The sequence below is a fragment of the Capra hircus genome, chromosome 2, assembly GCF_001704415.2.
Source record: "Capra hircus breed San Clemente chromosome 2, ASM170441v1, whole genome shotgun sequence".
NCBI lineage: Eukaryota > Metazoa > Chordata > Mammalia > Artiodactyla > Bovidae > Capra > Capra hircus.
This window is the reverse complement of record NC_030809.1, coordinates 29,384,014-29,399,755: the sequence shown is the minus strand read 5'-3', so window position 1 is coordinate 29,399,755 and position 15,742 is coordinate 29,384,014. Positions and strand designations below refer to the sequence as shown.

At 56.8% G+C, this 15,742-nt stretch overlaps 1 protein-coding gene and 1 non-coding gene across 3 annotated transcripts; both read left to right on the top strand.

Annotated features, from left to right (window-relative positions):
• On the top strand, positions 1,899-9,132 carry CTDSP1 (CTD small phosphatase 1). 2 transcript variants are annotated; one of them, XM_018059509.1, is made up of 7 exons: positions 1,899-3,314; positions 4,712-4,860; positions 5,297-5,398; positions 5,588-5,644; positions 6,295-6,387; positions 6,526-6,711; positions 7,401-9,132. In XM_018059509.1, the coding sequence occupies exons 1-7, from the start codon at positions 3,248-3,250 to the stop codon at positions 7,527-7,529; spliced, it is 783 nt and encodes a 260-aa protein (XP_017914998.1). In that variant the 5' UTR covers positions 1,899-3,247; the 3' UTR covers positions 7,530-9,132. The 2 variants fall into 2 exon arrangements, with proteins under 2 accessions (XP_017914998.1, XP_017914991.1); XM_018059502.1 differs by having other exon boundaries at positions 1,902-3,314; positions 5,294-5,398.
• On the top strand, positions 5,879-5,986 carry MIR26B (microRNA 26b). The gene has a single exon (NR_129681.1). It is a non-coding gene; the product is annotated as a microRNA 26b (primary transcript).

Genomic DNA, 15,742 nt, shown 5'->3' with positions numbered 1-15,742 from the left:
GTTGGGACAGGGGGTAAGTAAACCCCAACAAACCGATAACAGCGTCAGCACACCTGCAAAAAGTGAGGCAAGGTCCGGAGATCAAGTACTAGACAGTATTTTGAAAACTGAACAGATGGAGGGGGAGCCCTCAAGAGGGAGGTGAGCATGCCAGGAGTTGGGGTTGTGTATCGGTGTGTGCAGAAGCTAGAGACACGCAACCTCGTTGGGAGTTCCCCAGAGAAACAGGCCGGCTGGTCACATGAGTAATCAAGCTTGGAACTTAGAACTTGGGGGAAAGGAAGGGGGGGGGACCAAAGGAAGGGGGAGGAGCCTCGGTAAGGGGTTAGCCATGAGGTCAGGCCAAGGCCATTCATTCCCCTGCCTGCACCCCTCCCTACCCAAAAGGCTACCCCTTCCCCAGTAGCTCTGGTCCTCCCAGCTTCCCCCCACCCCGCTTGCCAAGTTCAGATCTAACTAGAGAATCCTCCAGCCCCTCCAGCTGGGAGTGGCCTGAGGTCTTAACTCTCCCCCAAAACTTCCACCCACAACTCTTAGCACTACACACCCCCAGACCTCCTGACTCACTCGGCATCCACCCTGCCCTGTGGGAAGGTGCACCAGGTGTGCCTCAGGGCAGTGTGTCCAGTCTTTGTCTCCGCCTGCCGCCTACCCACTTGCCCGGGTGGGACTCCAGCTGTCAGATGGGGGAAGCTGAGATGCTGGATGGTGTCCCGAGTTGCCAGACCGAGCCTGGGTGAGTCCTAGTGTTTCTCGACTCACAGTCTCCATGACTTGATTTCTCCTGGAGTGCAAACCAACGAAACATTAAACTAAACTGCACGGCGACCCCCAACCTGCTGTAGCAGAGAGGGTAGGGGAGACAGTAACTGGGTGTGGGTTTCCTTTCCCGGGGAAACCCGAAGAACCCGCCCCACCCTCCAGAACGCTTCCACCGGCAACTCACTCCCCACAGACCCCTAGAGCCCACACTGCCTAGGTGTCAGGACTGTCTGCATCCACGCCGCCCGCGCGGAAGGGGCACCTCGGCGAGCCCCGTAGCCGGGGGATGGGCGGCGGGGGGGGGGGCGGGCGGTGGTTGGGCGGAGTAAGCGAGGTAGGGCAGGTCTCCTGGGAGGAGTCAACAACCTCGACGTCTTGGAGGGGGCGATGGGGGTGTGTCTTAGAGGCCAGAAGTGAAGGGAATAGCGACTGGGCGGGCGGCGGGGGCGCGGTCCTGCCCGCCCCATCCCAGCTCCTCTGACCGTCGAAGGGACAGCCGGCCAGGTTCCAGCCTCCAGAGAGGGGGAGGGGAGGGGAAGGAAGGCTAGCTGCTCAGACTAGAGACAAGGCCAGGGGTTCGCTCAGCCCTCCGCCGCCCATTTCCTTTTGGGGTCAGCACCGGCTGGGCATCCGGAGATAAAGCCGAGGCGCCGCCCCGGAGCCGGACCGTAGGGGAGGGGGCCGCCCTGCGGCCGGAATCCCACCCCTGTTCCTGCCGCAGGGCGGGCCGAATCGCTCACTAGTCGGGACTCAGTTTCTTTATCTGTAAAACGGGTTTTTAAAGAAGTCGTTCATTGAGATGGGGGCGCAGCCACAGCCGGACCCAGACGTAAGTGCTCGCAGCACGTTGGCGATTATTCTAACTAAAAGCAGAAGGCAAGTCGTGCTGTCCAGAGGATCCACAGCCCCCGACCACCTCCCCACCCCGCCCTGGACCCCAGGCCCAAAGCGAACGCGCCTTGGGGCCAGCTCTGCTCGCGACCCGCCGCCCGCGCGGGGCCTCTCCCTCCCGGGCCCCCTCTCCGCCTGGCCGGGAGAAAGCGCGCCGCGCTCTCACCGGGCTGCCGGATGGGACACGACGCGCCCGCCCCGCCCGCGGGGGAAGGAAGTGCTGGGGCGCGTTTATCAAGCCTTGGCGTTATTAATATTTTAAAAATGTGAACACAAAACAGTAACAAGTATAAGGAACTTCACAGACAGGAAAACAAACAAACCCCGCCCGCAAACCTCACCGCGCAGCTCACGGGAGTTTTGCTCGAGAAGAATCCCCGTGGAAACGCGAGCCCCGCGCCCGGGGGAAGTCTGTACGGACCCGAGTGGAGCGGGTGTGCCAGTGGATGTCCGTGGTCCCCATGGTCCGGCATCGAGTCCCACTGTGTGGGGCCGCGGCCTGATTTCCCCTCCCCACAGAGGGGCCGGCGGGTGGGAAGCAGAGGAGGGGGCATGGGAAAAAGGAGGGTTTCATTTCTTCGAGGTCGGTGGGATTTATCTATGCAAAGAGGTAGGAAGCCTATTCAGGCAGACCGAACAGCACGTATAAAGGCCCTGAGGCGTGGAGGCCCTCGGCTTCAGGCAAGAAAACCAGGTGGCTGGGGTGGGCATGGGGAGTGGACGTGGCCGGGCGCCCGGTGAGGAGAGGTCGGCAGGGGCACCCCGGGGCGGACAGCTGGAACTTCTGCACCCTACAGCTCCGGGTTTAGGGGAAAGGGGCCGAGACTGCGGGTAGGTCACAGTCCGGTTAGGGACCTAATTGTGTGGATCGGCACAGTCGTTTGGAAGTGCAGCAGAGGCTTTGCACGCTCACGACTTCTCCTGCGACCACTGGAGAGAAGACCCACTTTTCAGACCAGATGGTGTTATCTCCATTTCCCAAATGAGAAGACCGAGAAGCTGCCAGTCCCCGACCTTTGGAATGTTCAGAGGTGGAGTCGCGCTGCCTCGGGGCACTCCCGGGCGCGGGCGCGGGCGCCCCGGGCGGGCCCTAGTCCCGGGCCGCTCAGCGCGGAGAACCGTGGGCCGGGATGCCGGCCCTGCCACGCAGCCGCAGAGGCTTGGCTTCGCTGGCGAGCTGGCTGGCTGGCGGGCGGCGGGAAAGGAGGCGGCGCCGCCGGGAGCGCGGCAGGAACCTGGCCGGGCCCGCCTCCCTGGCCGCCGAGCAGCGCCGGCCCCTCAAGTGATGAAAGCCCCGGCCGAGTCCAGGTCACGCTGAAGCCGTTGCCCTTTTAAGGGGGAGCCTTGAAACGGCGCCCGGGTTCCATGTTTGCATCCGCCTTGCGGGGAGGAAACTCCATGTTGTAACAAAGTTTCCTCCGCGCCCCCTCCCTCCCCCTCCCCCTTAGAACCTGGCTCCCCTCCCCTCCGAAGCTCGCGGGGATCCCTCCCTCCCACCCCTCCCCTCCCCCCCGCGCCCCGATTCCGGCCCGAGCCGGGGGGGAGGCCGGGCTCCCGGGCCAGAGTCCGGCCGGAGCGGAGCGCGCCCGGCCCCATGGACAGCTCGGCAGTCATTACTCAGATCAGCAAGGAGGAAGCGCGGAGCCCACTACGGAGCAAAGGTACTGGGGCGCACGGAGGGCGCTTAGACCCGGCGCCGCAAAGAGGAGGGGGCCGGGACCCTCTCGAGGGCGACAGTTGCCGCCGCCGCCCGGGGCGCCCGCCTTGGCGGGACCCGAAGCTTCCAACCGGAGGGGGAGCTGGGTGAGAGTTTGAACTTGCAGAAACTCGGAGACCCGGGGCGGGGCCTGGCGCCTTTTGGGGCGCTTCGGTCTGCTCGAGGTGGGGAAACTGAGGCAGGGGTGGAGCACGGGGCGCACTCCAGGTTTCCCAGACTGGGTGTGCGGGAGGCCGAAGAGTCGTAGCCCCCCCCCCCCCCACTACTCCCCCATTGGCGCCAAGAGGGCTGGGAGATGGGGGGGCTGAAGAGGGCGCCTTCAGGCCACCAGCTGAGACTCCGCCCCCTCCGGGCCGCGGTCTGGCTGGGTCGCGGGAGGGGGCACAGAGGTGACAGCGGGCTGGGGAGGGTTGGAAAGATCTCCCGCTAACGCAGGGCCACGTTCCGCACAAACTTCCACGTCCCGCGTGGAGGCGCGGAGAGAGACAACCACTTCTAAGGATCGCCCGCGCACCCGCAGGAGACGAGTGATCGGACCGCGCACTTGGCTCCCCGAGCCGGTGGGCCCCGTGTCTGTGCATACACGCAGCGACCCGAGATGCTGCCAGCCTGGGCCGGGCACCCCGGGCCTGATGGTTCTGGTCTAGGGGGTCTGCCCCTCCCTGTCCTCGTGTGGACTTAAGAGGCTAGGAAGTTCCTCCAGGTCTGTCCACTTGTGGCCGGGACCTAGCTCCGTCCGGGGTCGGGGGTGGGGGGTTGGATAGGGGGTCGGGTGGAGGGTGGGCCAGTCTATTAGCGGGATCTAGGTTGGAGGTCCGGGTCGGGGCGGAGAAGGAGGGGCCAGTAGATGGCCGCAGGACACTAGATTCAAGCCCCCACCCCCTGTGTCTGGGCCCAGCTTCAGGGAGGACTTTGGACCTCTGGAGGTGGAGAGTGGAAGGAGGGCGGGAGTGGGCCCCAGAGCCCCAAGCCCCAGCCCTCTTTTGTAGGGGCCCCACTGACCAGGGCCTGCTCAGGTGCGGTGGGTGTCAGGAGGTGCCCCTATGCACTGCTCCCCCAGCAGAGATGGAAACTGTTGGGAAGAGAAAACACCTCCTTGTCCCAGCCTCCAACCAGCCCACTCCCTAATGTGGGTGACGTTGTACCCACATTAAAAGAACTTGTGGGGAGTGGAGGGGTGGCCTGGAGCCAAGACTGTCAGGCTGCCACCTGAGTGTGTCTCCCTCAATGAAGGAAGCATGGCCAGACCCTCTCATCCCAGGGGTTGGCAGCTGGGCATATAGGCACAGCCCTGCAGGCCAGGCAGTGTGCACGCCTCCACCTTGGGCCTCCCTGCTTCAGGTGACCAGAAGTCAGCAGCCTCTCAGAAGCCCCGGAGCCGGGGCATCCTCCACTCGCTCTTCTGCTGTGTCTGCCGGGATGACGGGGAGGCCCTGCCCGCCCATAGTGGGGCACCCCTGCTCGTGGAGGAGAATGGTGCCGTCCCCAAGGTGCGTGCTGGCCAAGTAGGGGCTATGGGGGCACCTGGACTCAGCCCTTCGGGGGGTGTAGGGGAAGGGGGCTCTTTAGGACGTGCTGCTAGGCCCTGTGGAAGAGGGTGAAGCCCCCTACCCCCCACCAAGCCCTCCACCCTCTCAGGCCTTCCCAACCCTGACTGCCTCCTGAGGGCCCCCAGCCCCGAGGCTTCTGAATTTCCCCTTCAGAAGTGGAGGCTATCCTCTGCGTTGGTTTCCCAGGTTAGGAAGTGAAGCCCTGAGAGCCAGGCAGCCTATCCTCAGGCTCCAGGGTTGGCAGGGGCAAAACTGGGAAGGGGCTGGTGTCTCCACTCTGTCCTTGGGGCTCTCCAGGAAGAGGGCTGGGGGAGGAGAAATGACTGGGGCTTGAGAGAGGTGACAGCAACCAGCTCCCTGCTTGTCCCCATAGCAGGCCCCAGTCCAGTACCTGCTCCCTGAGGCCAAAGCCCAGGACTCGGACAAGATCTGCGTGGTCATCGACCTGGATGAGACCCTGGTGCACAGTTCCTTCAAGGTGGGCCCCTGCCCAGCAGCCCTCAGGCCCCGGTCTCTGAGCCCTAGATGGGATTTTGATAAATGTAGGGTTGTCAGAAGTCCAGAGAGGGTGTGAGACTTGGCTGAGGTCACACAGACCCTGGCCTGGCCTGGGAGGGTGGTCCTGGTGGGCCTTGCCCCAATTCCAGCAGCTCTCTTCCTCCTGCAGCCAGTGAACAATGCTGACTTCATCATTCCTGTGGAGATTGATGGGGTGGTCCACCAGGTGAGGGGCTGGGGGTGGGGGGGAGGTGGTAGGGTTGGCATCTGTCTTCCAGACCCCAGGTTCCTCCCACCAGTCCTGAGAGCCCTAGATGGGATTTTGATAAATGTGGAATGTCCAGGGCCCAGAGAGGGTGTGAGACTTGCCTGAGGTCACACAGACCCTCAGGGACTTGGCCCAGCTCCAGGGCCTGCAGGGAGTGGGGTGGGGGGTCTTCCTCGGTGCCCCCTCGCCCCTACCCTGCCCGGGACCCAGTTCAAGTAATTCAGGATAGGTTGTGTGCTGTCCAGCCTGTTCTCCATTACTTGGCTCGGGGGCCGGTGCCCTGCAGCCTTGGGGTGAGGGGGTTGCCCCAGGCCCCCACATCCGGCCGAGGCCCTGGCGGAGGAAGGGGTGGGAATTAGTGATTCCCTCTGAGGTAGGGCCCGAAGACAGGAGTCGGAGGTTAAGATCCTCTTCGGGACGGTGGGTGGTTTACCCGGCGGTGGTGGGGGTGGCCGGCCGAGTGGAGCCCACGGGCCCTGGGACCAGCTGCCCTCCTGCGCTCCTCTGCCTCCTGCACCTAACTCCTGTGCAGTCCCCCGGCCACCCCACCCGGCCCCACCCCGCCCAGGCCCATGGGCCGGCAGTCCCCTCACTGGCCCACCCCCCAGGTCTACGTGCTGAAGCGGCCCCACGTCGATGAGTTCCTGCAGCGGATGGGTGAGCTCTTCGAATGCGTGCTGTTCACCGCCAGCCTGGCCAAGGTGAGCCCTCCACCCTCCACAGGGCTCCCTGGGCACCTCTGCTTCCTGTCTGCCTCCGACACACGACCTCTGGGCAGAAGTCTCTGGGTCCCTCTTGGCGCCCTCCCCGCCCACGATGACCCACCTCCCACCCCCCAGTACGCAGACCCCGTAGCTGACCTGTTGGACAAGTGGGGGGCCTTCCGGGCGCGGCTGTTTCGGGAGTCGTGTGTCTTCCACCGGGGGAACTATGTGAAGGACCTGAGCCGACTGGGCCGAGACCTGCGTCGGGTGCTCATCCTGGACAACTCGCCTGCCTCCTATGTCTTCCATCCAGATAACGCCGTGAGTGCCCGGCAGGATGGGGGTTGGGGACCTGCAGGGGTCTGGTCCCTTCCGTTCCTCCCTCTTTTCTCTCCTCGGTGGCCCCTGCCTGCTGCCCGCTCGCCTTGTCCATCCACAGCTGCCCCAAGTCTCTTATTAGTGTCTCAGCCCATTCTGCCTGCATGGACAAGGGGCCTGCTGTGGATTTGGGTCCCTTGCTGGGCACTAGAGCAGTTTCCACTTCATCCTAACAGTTGTGAACTGTTAGTGGATCCCAGAATTAACTTTAAAAAAATGAACCAAAACTGTCCAACTGCTTAGCACACAATAGGGTAAGGGCTTCCCAAGTGGCGCTAGTGGTAAAGAACCCGCCTGCCAACGCAGGAGACATAAGAGATGTGGGTTGGATCCCTGAGTCGGGAAGATCCTCTGGAGAAGGGAATGGCAACCCACTCCAGTATTCTTGCCTGGAGAGTCCCATGGACAGAGGAGCCTGGAGGGCTACAGTCCACGGGCTCCCTAAAAGTCGGACACGACTGAAGAGACAGCTCAAACATGCAAGGTTGAGTATGTTTCCCTAAAACTCTGCTCTGACTTGTGTGGTCAGTGCGACTTACTGCGAAACTGTGGGTGAGGGTGCTCGGGGCTGATCTGGACTCTCTGTGTCTAGGGCCCCCTGCCCCCCTCATTGCCCCGCACCCATCTCCCAGGTACCGGTGGCCTCATGGTTCGACAACATGAGTGACACGGAGCTCCACGACCTCCTGCCCTTCTTCGAGCAGCTCAGCCGTGTGGACGACGTGTACTCAGTGCTCAGGCAGCCTCGGCCGGGCAGCTAGTGAGGCGCCACGGGGCTCGGACCTGCCCCTGACCACACCTGCACCCCACTCACTCGGACTCTGCCTTAAGAAAACTCAGCGCCACGGGGAAGCGGGGTCTCCCCGCCCCCCTGCCCCCCACCAGCCTGGCCAGGCTCTGGAGGGGGCAGCAGGCTGCATGGAGGGCGATGAGCCCCTGGGTCCCTGAGTCAGTGCCTTAGAACCTTCTCCTTGGGGGACCTGTGGGGCTCTGCATGCCTCTCCCCCTTCCTTCCTTTCTCTCTGCACCGCCATGTTTCTCTGCTGCCAAACTGGGCCCCTCGGGCCCTTCCAGTTCTGCTTGGGGGAGGGTCAGGGTTTGAGCTGCCCTCTGCCTTGGACCCGCCCTCCCCCCACCCCAAATCTGGGAACAGAGGACACCAAGTGCCTTGCATAGAGCCCTCTTCCCAGCTGATTTTCCCAGGGCCACAATCCAGGTCAGCTCTGCCAGGAACAGCCTTCAGGTTGCTGCAATCTAGGCTGGTGGGGAAGGACTCAGTCTCCCCACCTCTTCCCTGGGGACTGCTGCAGGCCCCCCTCACCCTACCTCTGCCTAGGGCGGGGAGGGTTGAGGGTTGATCTGTTTCCACTTGTGAAGGGAGCAAGGGTCTATTCAGGACCCCAGAATCCAGCTACTCTGGGCTCACCAGCTGCTGAGGGCTACTTCCCACACTGCCCTAAGTTCCAACCTCTCACCTCTGCCTTGGCCGGCCTGGAGGCCCTGGGGCTTGGTGCCCCCAGCTCCGTGTGGGGGCCCAGGCAGTATCCTGCGGTGCCGTATAAATATGTATATGTGTATATAGACTTTTAGGGGAGGGGAAGAGGGAAAAGTCCAGGTAGAGACACCCTTCCCTCGCCCTTCCCTGGGCCCATAAACTAGGGGAGGGGGGGAGGAGGGAAAGGATTTTTACATTTTTTAAACTACTATTTTCTGAATGAAACAGGCTGGCCCAAGGGGCCCCAGGCCCTGTCCTTTGTCCCTCACACCTCTCTGCTCCATTCATTCATTCATTCAAGAAACATTTATTGAGCACCTTTTCTGTGCCCAGTGCTGTGCAGGTCCACCAGCGGAGTTTGTGTGTGGGTCTCTCTAGCCCACCTAACTGGTGCCTCCCCACCCCCACCCCATACTTCACTGGTGCCTTTAGGGGATCTGTAGGAGGTGGGACCTTTCTTGTGGGGTTTGGGGGTCTCCAGGAAACCTGGCCAAGCTGTTCCCCCGCCCCTGTGCCAATCCCACCCCTGCAGCCCCTCTGCTTTGCCCCCTGCTGGCTGGGGGCAGCTCCCAGGATGTCCTGCCTTCCAGCTCTGAGTCCTTTATCTGGAATCCCTCCCCCAAATGCTGAGTCTGGAAGCCAGGGCCTTGGGCTCTCCCAAAGGCCTAACGGTTAAGGGGACCCACATACCAGTGCCAAGGGGGATGTCAGGTGGACATGTCATTACTCTCCCCACCAGAGAGCTGGGGGTGGGAGGGAGGACAAAGTTGGTCTGACTCGGGTGACCCTCCCATCTAAGTGCCTTCTCTGTAATGGAGAACCCCACAGTTTGATAAGAACTAAAGCGAAAGCCAGACCCCCCCCCTCAATCCTGGCTCTGTGGTTATTGATGGGGAGGGGGCTGTTGAAGTTGGGGGGAGGTCCGGTGAAGCCACACCTGCTTCAGCAAACCCTTTGGAGAGAACAGCTGCCCTCACCCTTCCAGGGGCATCAAGCCTGAAAATGCAAACTTTGAATGGGTCCAAGTGCATCGGTGCTGTTTAGTCACTAACTCGTGTCCAACTCTTCTGAAGCCCCGTGGACTATAGCCCACCAGGCTCTTTCCCTGGGGTTTCCCAGGCGAGAATACTGGAGTGGGTTGCCATTTCCTTCTCCGGGGATCGAACCTGTGTCTCTTGCATCGTGTGCATTCGCAGGCGGATTCTTGACCGCCGAGGCACCAGGGAAGCCCGAGTTCATCTGTTATTTAATTCTGCCCCTCTTTGCAGAAGTGATTAAATGCCTCCATCGGGAGGACTCCACAGAGTATTAGCTCTGAGGCGAACTGAAACGCGTCCCTAGGAGAGGCCCCTGGAAGGTATTTGGAGACTGGAGGGGTGTGGTCTCCGCCCCGGAGTGGAGGGGAGGGACCCGTGAGGCCCCAGAGGGTGGAGGGGAATGGGGCGAGCTAGAGGGAAGCCAAGTTCAACTCCAAATGGAAGAACCTGGAACGCGGCTGACCCAGGCCGCCCGCGGACTGCCGAGGCGTCGCGAGCAGCGCTGCACCGCGGGACCCGGCTGCGGGGCTCCGCGGGGGATGGGTGGGGTCGCGGCCTCGGTCTGGTTCACCTCCGCGGCCCTCCCCCGCTCCCGGCCGCGGCCTCTCACTACCCGCCGGCCGCACCCTAGTGCGAGCCTCCGGCCCACTTCCTGCCTCCGCCCCTCCGGCCCTGGCAGAACTTCCTTTGCGAAACTGGGCCGCCCCGGGCCTTGGCAGGAAGTGCCCTCCCGGCTCGCCCTCGCCTGCTGGCCGCTAGAGGCCTCTCTGTCCTCGCGGACGCCCTGGCTCCCCGGCGCCGGGCCTCTCCCGCCGGCCCCCTGCTTGGGCGCAGACATCCCACCCTCTCCCCGACGCGCCCGGGGCTGGAAGGATGAGGGCCGGTCTAGAACGAGGCCCTCTCCCGGGGGTGGGTGGCTTCTACCCCAAGCCCCCATGTACTGGGGGGAGGAAGATCTACCCCTCTCAAATCTGATTCCAGTGCTCTGCTCCCCCCACCCCACCCCCGTCTCCACTCTCTGCCTCTCCCAGCCCTCATCCCCTCACCTTGTGACTTCAGCCTCCTGGCGCTCCAGACGCTGCTGTGTGCCCCCCCGCCCCCACCCCCCAGGTCTTTGCAGCGTGTGTGTGATGCTGCCCCTCCCCCCTCCCTCTCCTCACTACTTTTCCTGGTAGAAAAGCGTCACGAAGCCATCACCCGGGAGGAGAGCCCGCAGAACCCTCGCTCGCCACCCTGAGCTCCAGTCCCAGTCTGAGCCGAAGCCCGAGAGCCCTTGGCCGGTCAACACCGAGCCCTCCCTGCCTCCTGCCCGGCCTTCCTCAGGGTCCTGCTCTATTTCCTGCTCTCCATGCAAACACTCGCCACCCCCCGCCCTAGATTTGCATCCTGAAGGGCCTGTCACTGCAGAGAGTCACCACCGCTCCCAACTTTGAGACCTCAGCCTGCCTTGCCCCCCCCCCCCCCCGCGCCACTCCCCTCACCCCCATCCACAGAATTCAACGCAACAACATGGATTGTGGTGCCAGGCACTGGGCCATGACTAGGATGCGCTTCTGCTCTCAAGGAACTCACATCCTAGTGTGGAGAACAGACATCTGAACATGTTGTCCAAACCGGAAATGCTGCAAATGGGGGGGCAAGAGATAACATGGGGGAGGAGCACAGGGGACGCCCTAACCTCCCCTGGGGGTACATGGGAAGCCTGGAAATCCTTCTTGCCAAGGATTTGGGAAGGAGGCAAGGTTCAGGGGAAGGTGGTCTGTGCAGGGAGGTCCGACGGGAAAGGAAGCCAAAGCCTCACGGGACACACCAGGGAGCGTGGGAAGTGACAGTTTTGAAATTGAACACAAGGGGGGAAGGAGGGGAAATGACACTGCAGAAAAGCAGGAGCGAGATAAGGCAGATCTGTAGCCAGACCAAAGAGGTGGCCTTTTCCTTGCAGGCAGGGGGTGCCACAGAGGGACACTGAGCGGGACAGAGGCACGTGCAAACCTGGCAGCCACCCGTTGGAAGCTACACTGGGTGTGTGTGTGTGGGGGGGGGTGTTTGCGCTGTTCTGTCCAACTCTTTGCGACCCAGTGGACTGTAGTCCGCCAAGCTCCTCTGTGCATGGAATTTTCCAGGCAAGAATACTGGAACAGGTTGCCATTTTCTGCTCCAGGGGAATCCTCCCAACCCAGGGTCAAACCCGCATCTTTGTCTCCTATGTTGGCAAACAGATTCTTTACCACGGAGCTGCCTGGTTAGGGACCTAAGACTCTCCCTATGGGGAGACCACAGACATGGTTCCAGAGACAGAGAATGAAGACCTGAACTGCAGCCAAGACAGTGAAGAGGGGAGGATGAAGTGATGGATGTGACATGGAGGAACTTGGCAGGAAGCTGCAGTGGGGTGGCTCTTGGGGCAGGGGTGGAGGGGAAGGAGGAAGGCAACCTGACTTCTGGCTTTGGAGACTGTGAAAATGTCTCTACTTGAGAGGCTTAGTTACTCACTGTTTGCTTGTTACTCACAGAATCATGGATACACCACTGCTGACAGGAGTGTACATTTGGTGCAGCCTCTTTGGAGAATAATTTGACCATTGAAAATATTTTTTAAATGCAGACACTTTTTGATCTGGCAGTTGGATTTTTAGGAATTTATGTGGTAGGTAAAATGTATATTCATATAACTGTATGCATATGGGTATTAATTTTGTTGGTAATACCTGGTGTGAAAAGCTGACTCATTTGAAAAGACCCTGATGCTGGGAAAGATTGAAGGCAGGAGGAGAAGGAGACGACAGAAGATGAGATGGTTGGATGGCATCACTGACTCAATGGACATGAAGGTGAAGGTGAAGGTGAAGTCGCTCAGTCGTGTCCGACTCTTTGTGACCCCGTGGACTGTAACCTACTAGGCTTCTCCGTCCATGGGCTTCTCCAGGCAAGAATACTGGAGTGGATTGGCATTTCCTTCTCCAGGGGATCTTCCCGACCCAGGGATCGAACCTGGGTCTCCCACATTGGAGGCAGACGCTTTAACCTCTGAGCCACCAGGAGTTTGAGTAAACTCTGAGAATTGGTGATGGACAGGGAGGCCTGGCATGCTCCATGGGGTTCATGGGGTCGCAAAGAGTCAGACACGACTGAGCGACTGAACTGAACTGAACTGAATAGCAAAGCACTTGAAATAACTTCAGTGTCCAAGAATAAGGAACTAGTTAAATAAATGTTGCTGTATCTATACCAGAGAATATAGTGATGAAAAAATGAGGTGGAACTATCTATCTATAGATAGACATAGACCATTCCATATCTATCTACAGATACAGAATGATCTTCAAGATAAACTAGTCAACAAAACCAAGCTTCCTAACAATGGTGATGGTGGTTTTCCACTAAAGAGAAATATAAAAGTAGATACAAATACATGTATATAATTTTGTATACTCCTGTATGGTACACAAGAAATGGAAATTGTGGCTAACTTTGGGTAGCAGAGATGGCAGACTGGATGGGAGTCATTTAAGATGGGAGCAGTTGTCTCAGCATGAGTGATGCAAAGTTTGATCCTATATAATATAACACATTATATGATATATCTGTTTATATTTGGAATTATTTTATCAGGTCCACTTATTAAATTTTAAAAATAAAAATTGGCTTAAGTTAAAAACAGCTTTCTAAATATATTATCAAAGATAGAAATCACAAATTTCATTTCTTTTTTTGGTCATTGCATGCCCACTGCATACCAGGCACCACAGTACAGCAGTGAGCGAAACAGACACTGTGGGGGAAAAAAACCCAGATATTAACAAGTAATTACATAATAATATTACAAAAGGAGAAATGCATGTTTGCTCAGTCATGCCCAACTCTTTGTGATCCCGTGGACCGACTGAACCCCCCAGGCTCCTCTGTCCTTGGAAGTTTCTAGGCAAGAATACTGGAGTGGGTTGTCATTTCCTTCAAAAAAGGAGTAGAGAGTGGTAAATAATTGGAAACTTTTGTGCTGCAGGTGCCCTGAGATGACTTCAAATTGCCCCAGGATTACTCCAGTTCAATCAAGGAGATCCAACCAGTCCATTCTGAAGGAGATCAACCCTGGGATTTCTTTGGAAGGAATGATGCTAAAGCTGAAGCTCCAGTACTTTGGCCACCTCATGCGAAGAGTTGACTCACTGGAAAAGACTCTGATGCTGGGAGGGATTGGGGGCAGGAGGAGAAGAGGATGACCGAGGATGAGATGGCTGGATGGCATCTCGGACTCGATGGACGTGAGTCTGAGTGAACTCAGGGAGATGGTGATGGACAGGGAGGCCTGGCGTGCTGCGATTCATGGGGTCTCAAAGAGTCGGACATGACTGAGTGACTGAACTGAACTGAACTGAACTACTCCAGTTCAGTTCAGTCACTCAGTTGTGTCCGACTCTTTGCGACCCCATGGACTGCAGCACACCAGGCTTCCCTGTCCATTACCAACTCCCAGAGCTTGCTCAAACTCATGTCCATTGAGTCGATGATGCCATCCAACCATCTCATCCTCGTCATCCCCTTCTCCTCCTGCCTTCAATCTTTCCCATCATCAGGTTCTTTTCCAATGAGTCAGTTCTTCGCATCAGGTGGCCAAAGTATTGGCCAAAGATTACTCCAAGATGACTTCTAATTGTAAAGGGGGAAGAGTGCCTTTAGGGTGGCAATATCTGGCAATAACAACCATAATCAAGGGAGCAAACTTCACATCACTCATGCTGAGATGTCTTGATGCTGGGCAGAGTGAAGTGCACAGCAGCACCTTTGACCATGTTGCTCACCGTGCAGTCTGCGGACTGGAACATCAGCACCACCTGGGAGCTTGTTAGTGATGCAGTTTCGGACCCCACCCCAGACCTATGGAATCAGAATCTGCACTTCAAGAGATTCCCCATTGACTCTTAAGATATTATAGCTGGAGAAACACGGCCCCTTTTTACATATTCTTGAAAAAAAATTGTTAGAACCTAACCAGACCTTCAGAGGTGCTTTCAGTTTGTGGGAAATACAGGAGGAAGAGGAACAAATTAAACAGTACACAAAGACTTAGAGAAATCCCAGTGTGAACGCTCTACTACACACTGCCCTTGATGCGGGTAAGTCAGCGTCAGGAAAAAGTCGGGGCTAGTCTAGGTTTAAAAGATACTGAAGAGATGTAACATTTAAAGGAAGTGCATGATTTGATCAAGAATCAATGAAACCAGATATTACAGTCCTCCTGGGAGGAACTGACTGGATTGAGTAGAAGATGATATTAGAAATAATTGTTAATGTTCTCAGTTGTGAAAATCTTGTTACAGTTATGTAGGAGACTGTCCTCACTCTTAGGAGATGAATGACAAATATTTTGAGCTAAAGTACAAAAATATCAGCAGCTTACTTCCAAATATGTATATATTGCAGATGTTAATTCTTGAGTCCATGGCTGTTTATTATACTATTATACTATTATTTATACTTTTCAATATGTTTGACATTTATCAAAATTAAGAAATTGGGAATAATTTTTTAAAAATATACGTTCTCTGGATTTCCCTGGTGATCCAATAGTTAAGACTCTGTGTTTCCATTACACAGGGCACGGGTTTGATCCCTCCTTGGGGAACGAAGATCTCACACACACACACAAAAACCACAGAACATATATTTTCACCCAAAATTCTGAAGCTAAATTAAAAGTTTGACAACCAAATTAGAGAAAAGTATGCCCTAAATGACAGGCGGGTTACAAACCTTAATACATTAAATATATAAACAACTCCAACAAATCAATTAAAACTTCACAAAAGACATAGTGTGCATATATATATATATATATACACACACATATGGATAATATAATATATATATTTATGCCATGCCCTTCCCACCTAACCACTGACTGCCAGGGAATTCCCCAATAAATATATTTTTAATGGTCTATCTCGCTGGTAATCAAAGAAATATAAATTGACACAATGACAATTCAGACTGACAGAAATTTTCTTAAAAGCTGGAGTTCAGTGCTGGGGAAACCAGGCAGGTGCCACTAATACAGATGTGGCTATAAATTAATGTGACTTTTCTGGGGGACAATTTGACTGATCATACCTTTGACTGAGCAATGCCACTTTTAGGGAGCTTATGCTAAATAAATGATAATGGATGCAATCCATTGGCAAAAGTTTAGTAATAATACTTACCAAGGCATTCTTAGTAATTTCAAATAATTGGATATAATTTGAGATATTGGTTACATAAACTGTACCATCTATCTAATGGATTACCATGAGACAGTTAAAAGATAGATGATAGATACTATATACATATAGTATACCTATAGTATATACATATAGTACACATATATAAATATGGTGTACATATATACATAGAGTATGCATATATACATTGAGTATACATATATACATAAAGTATACACCCCCAG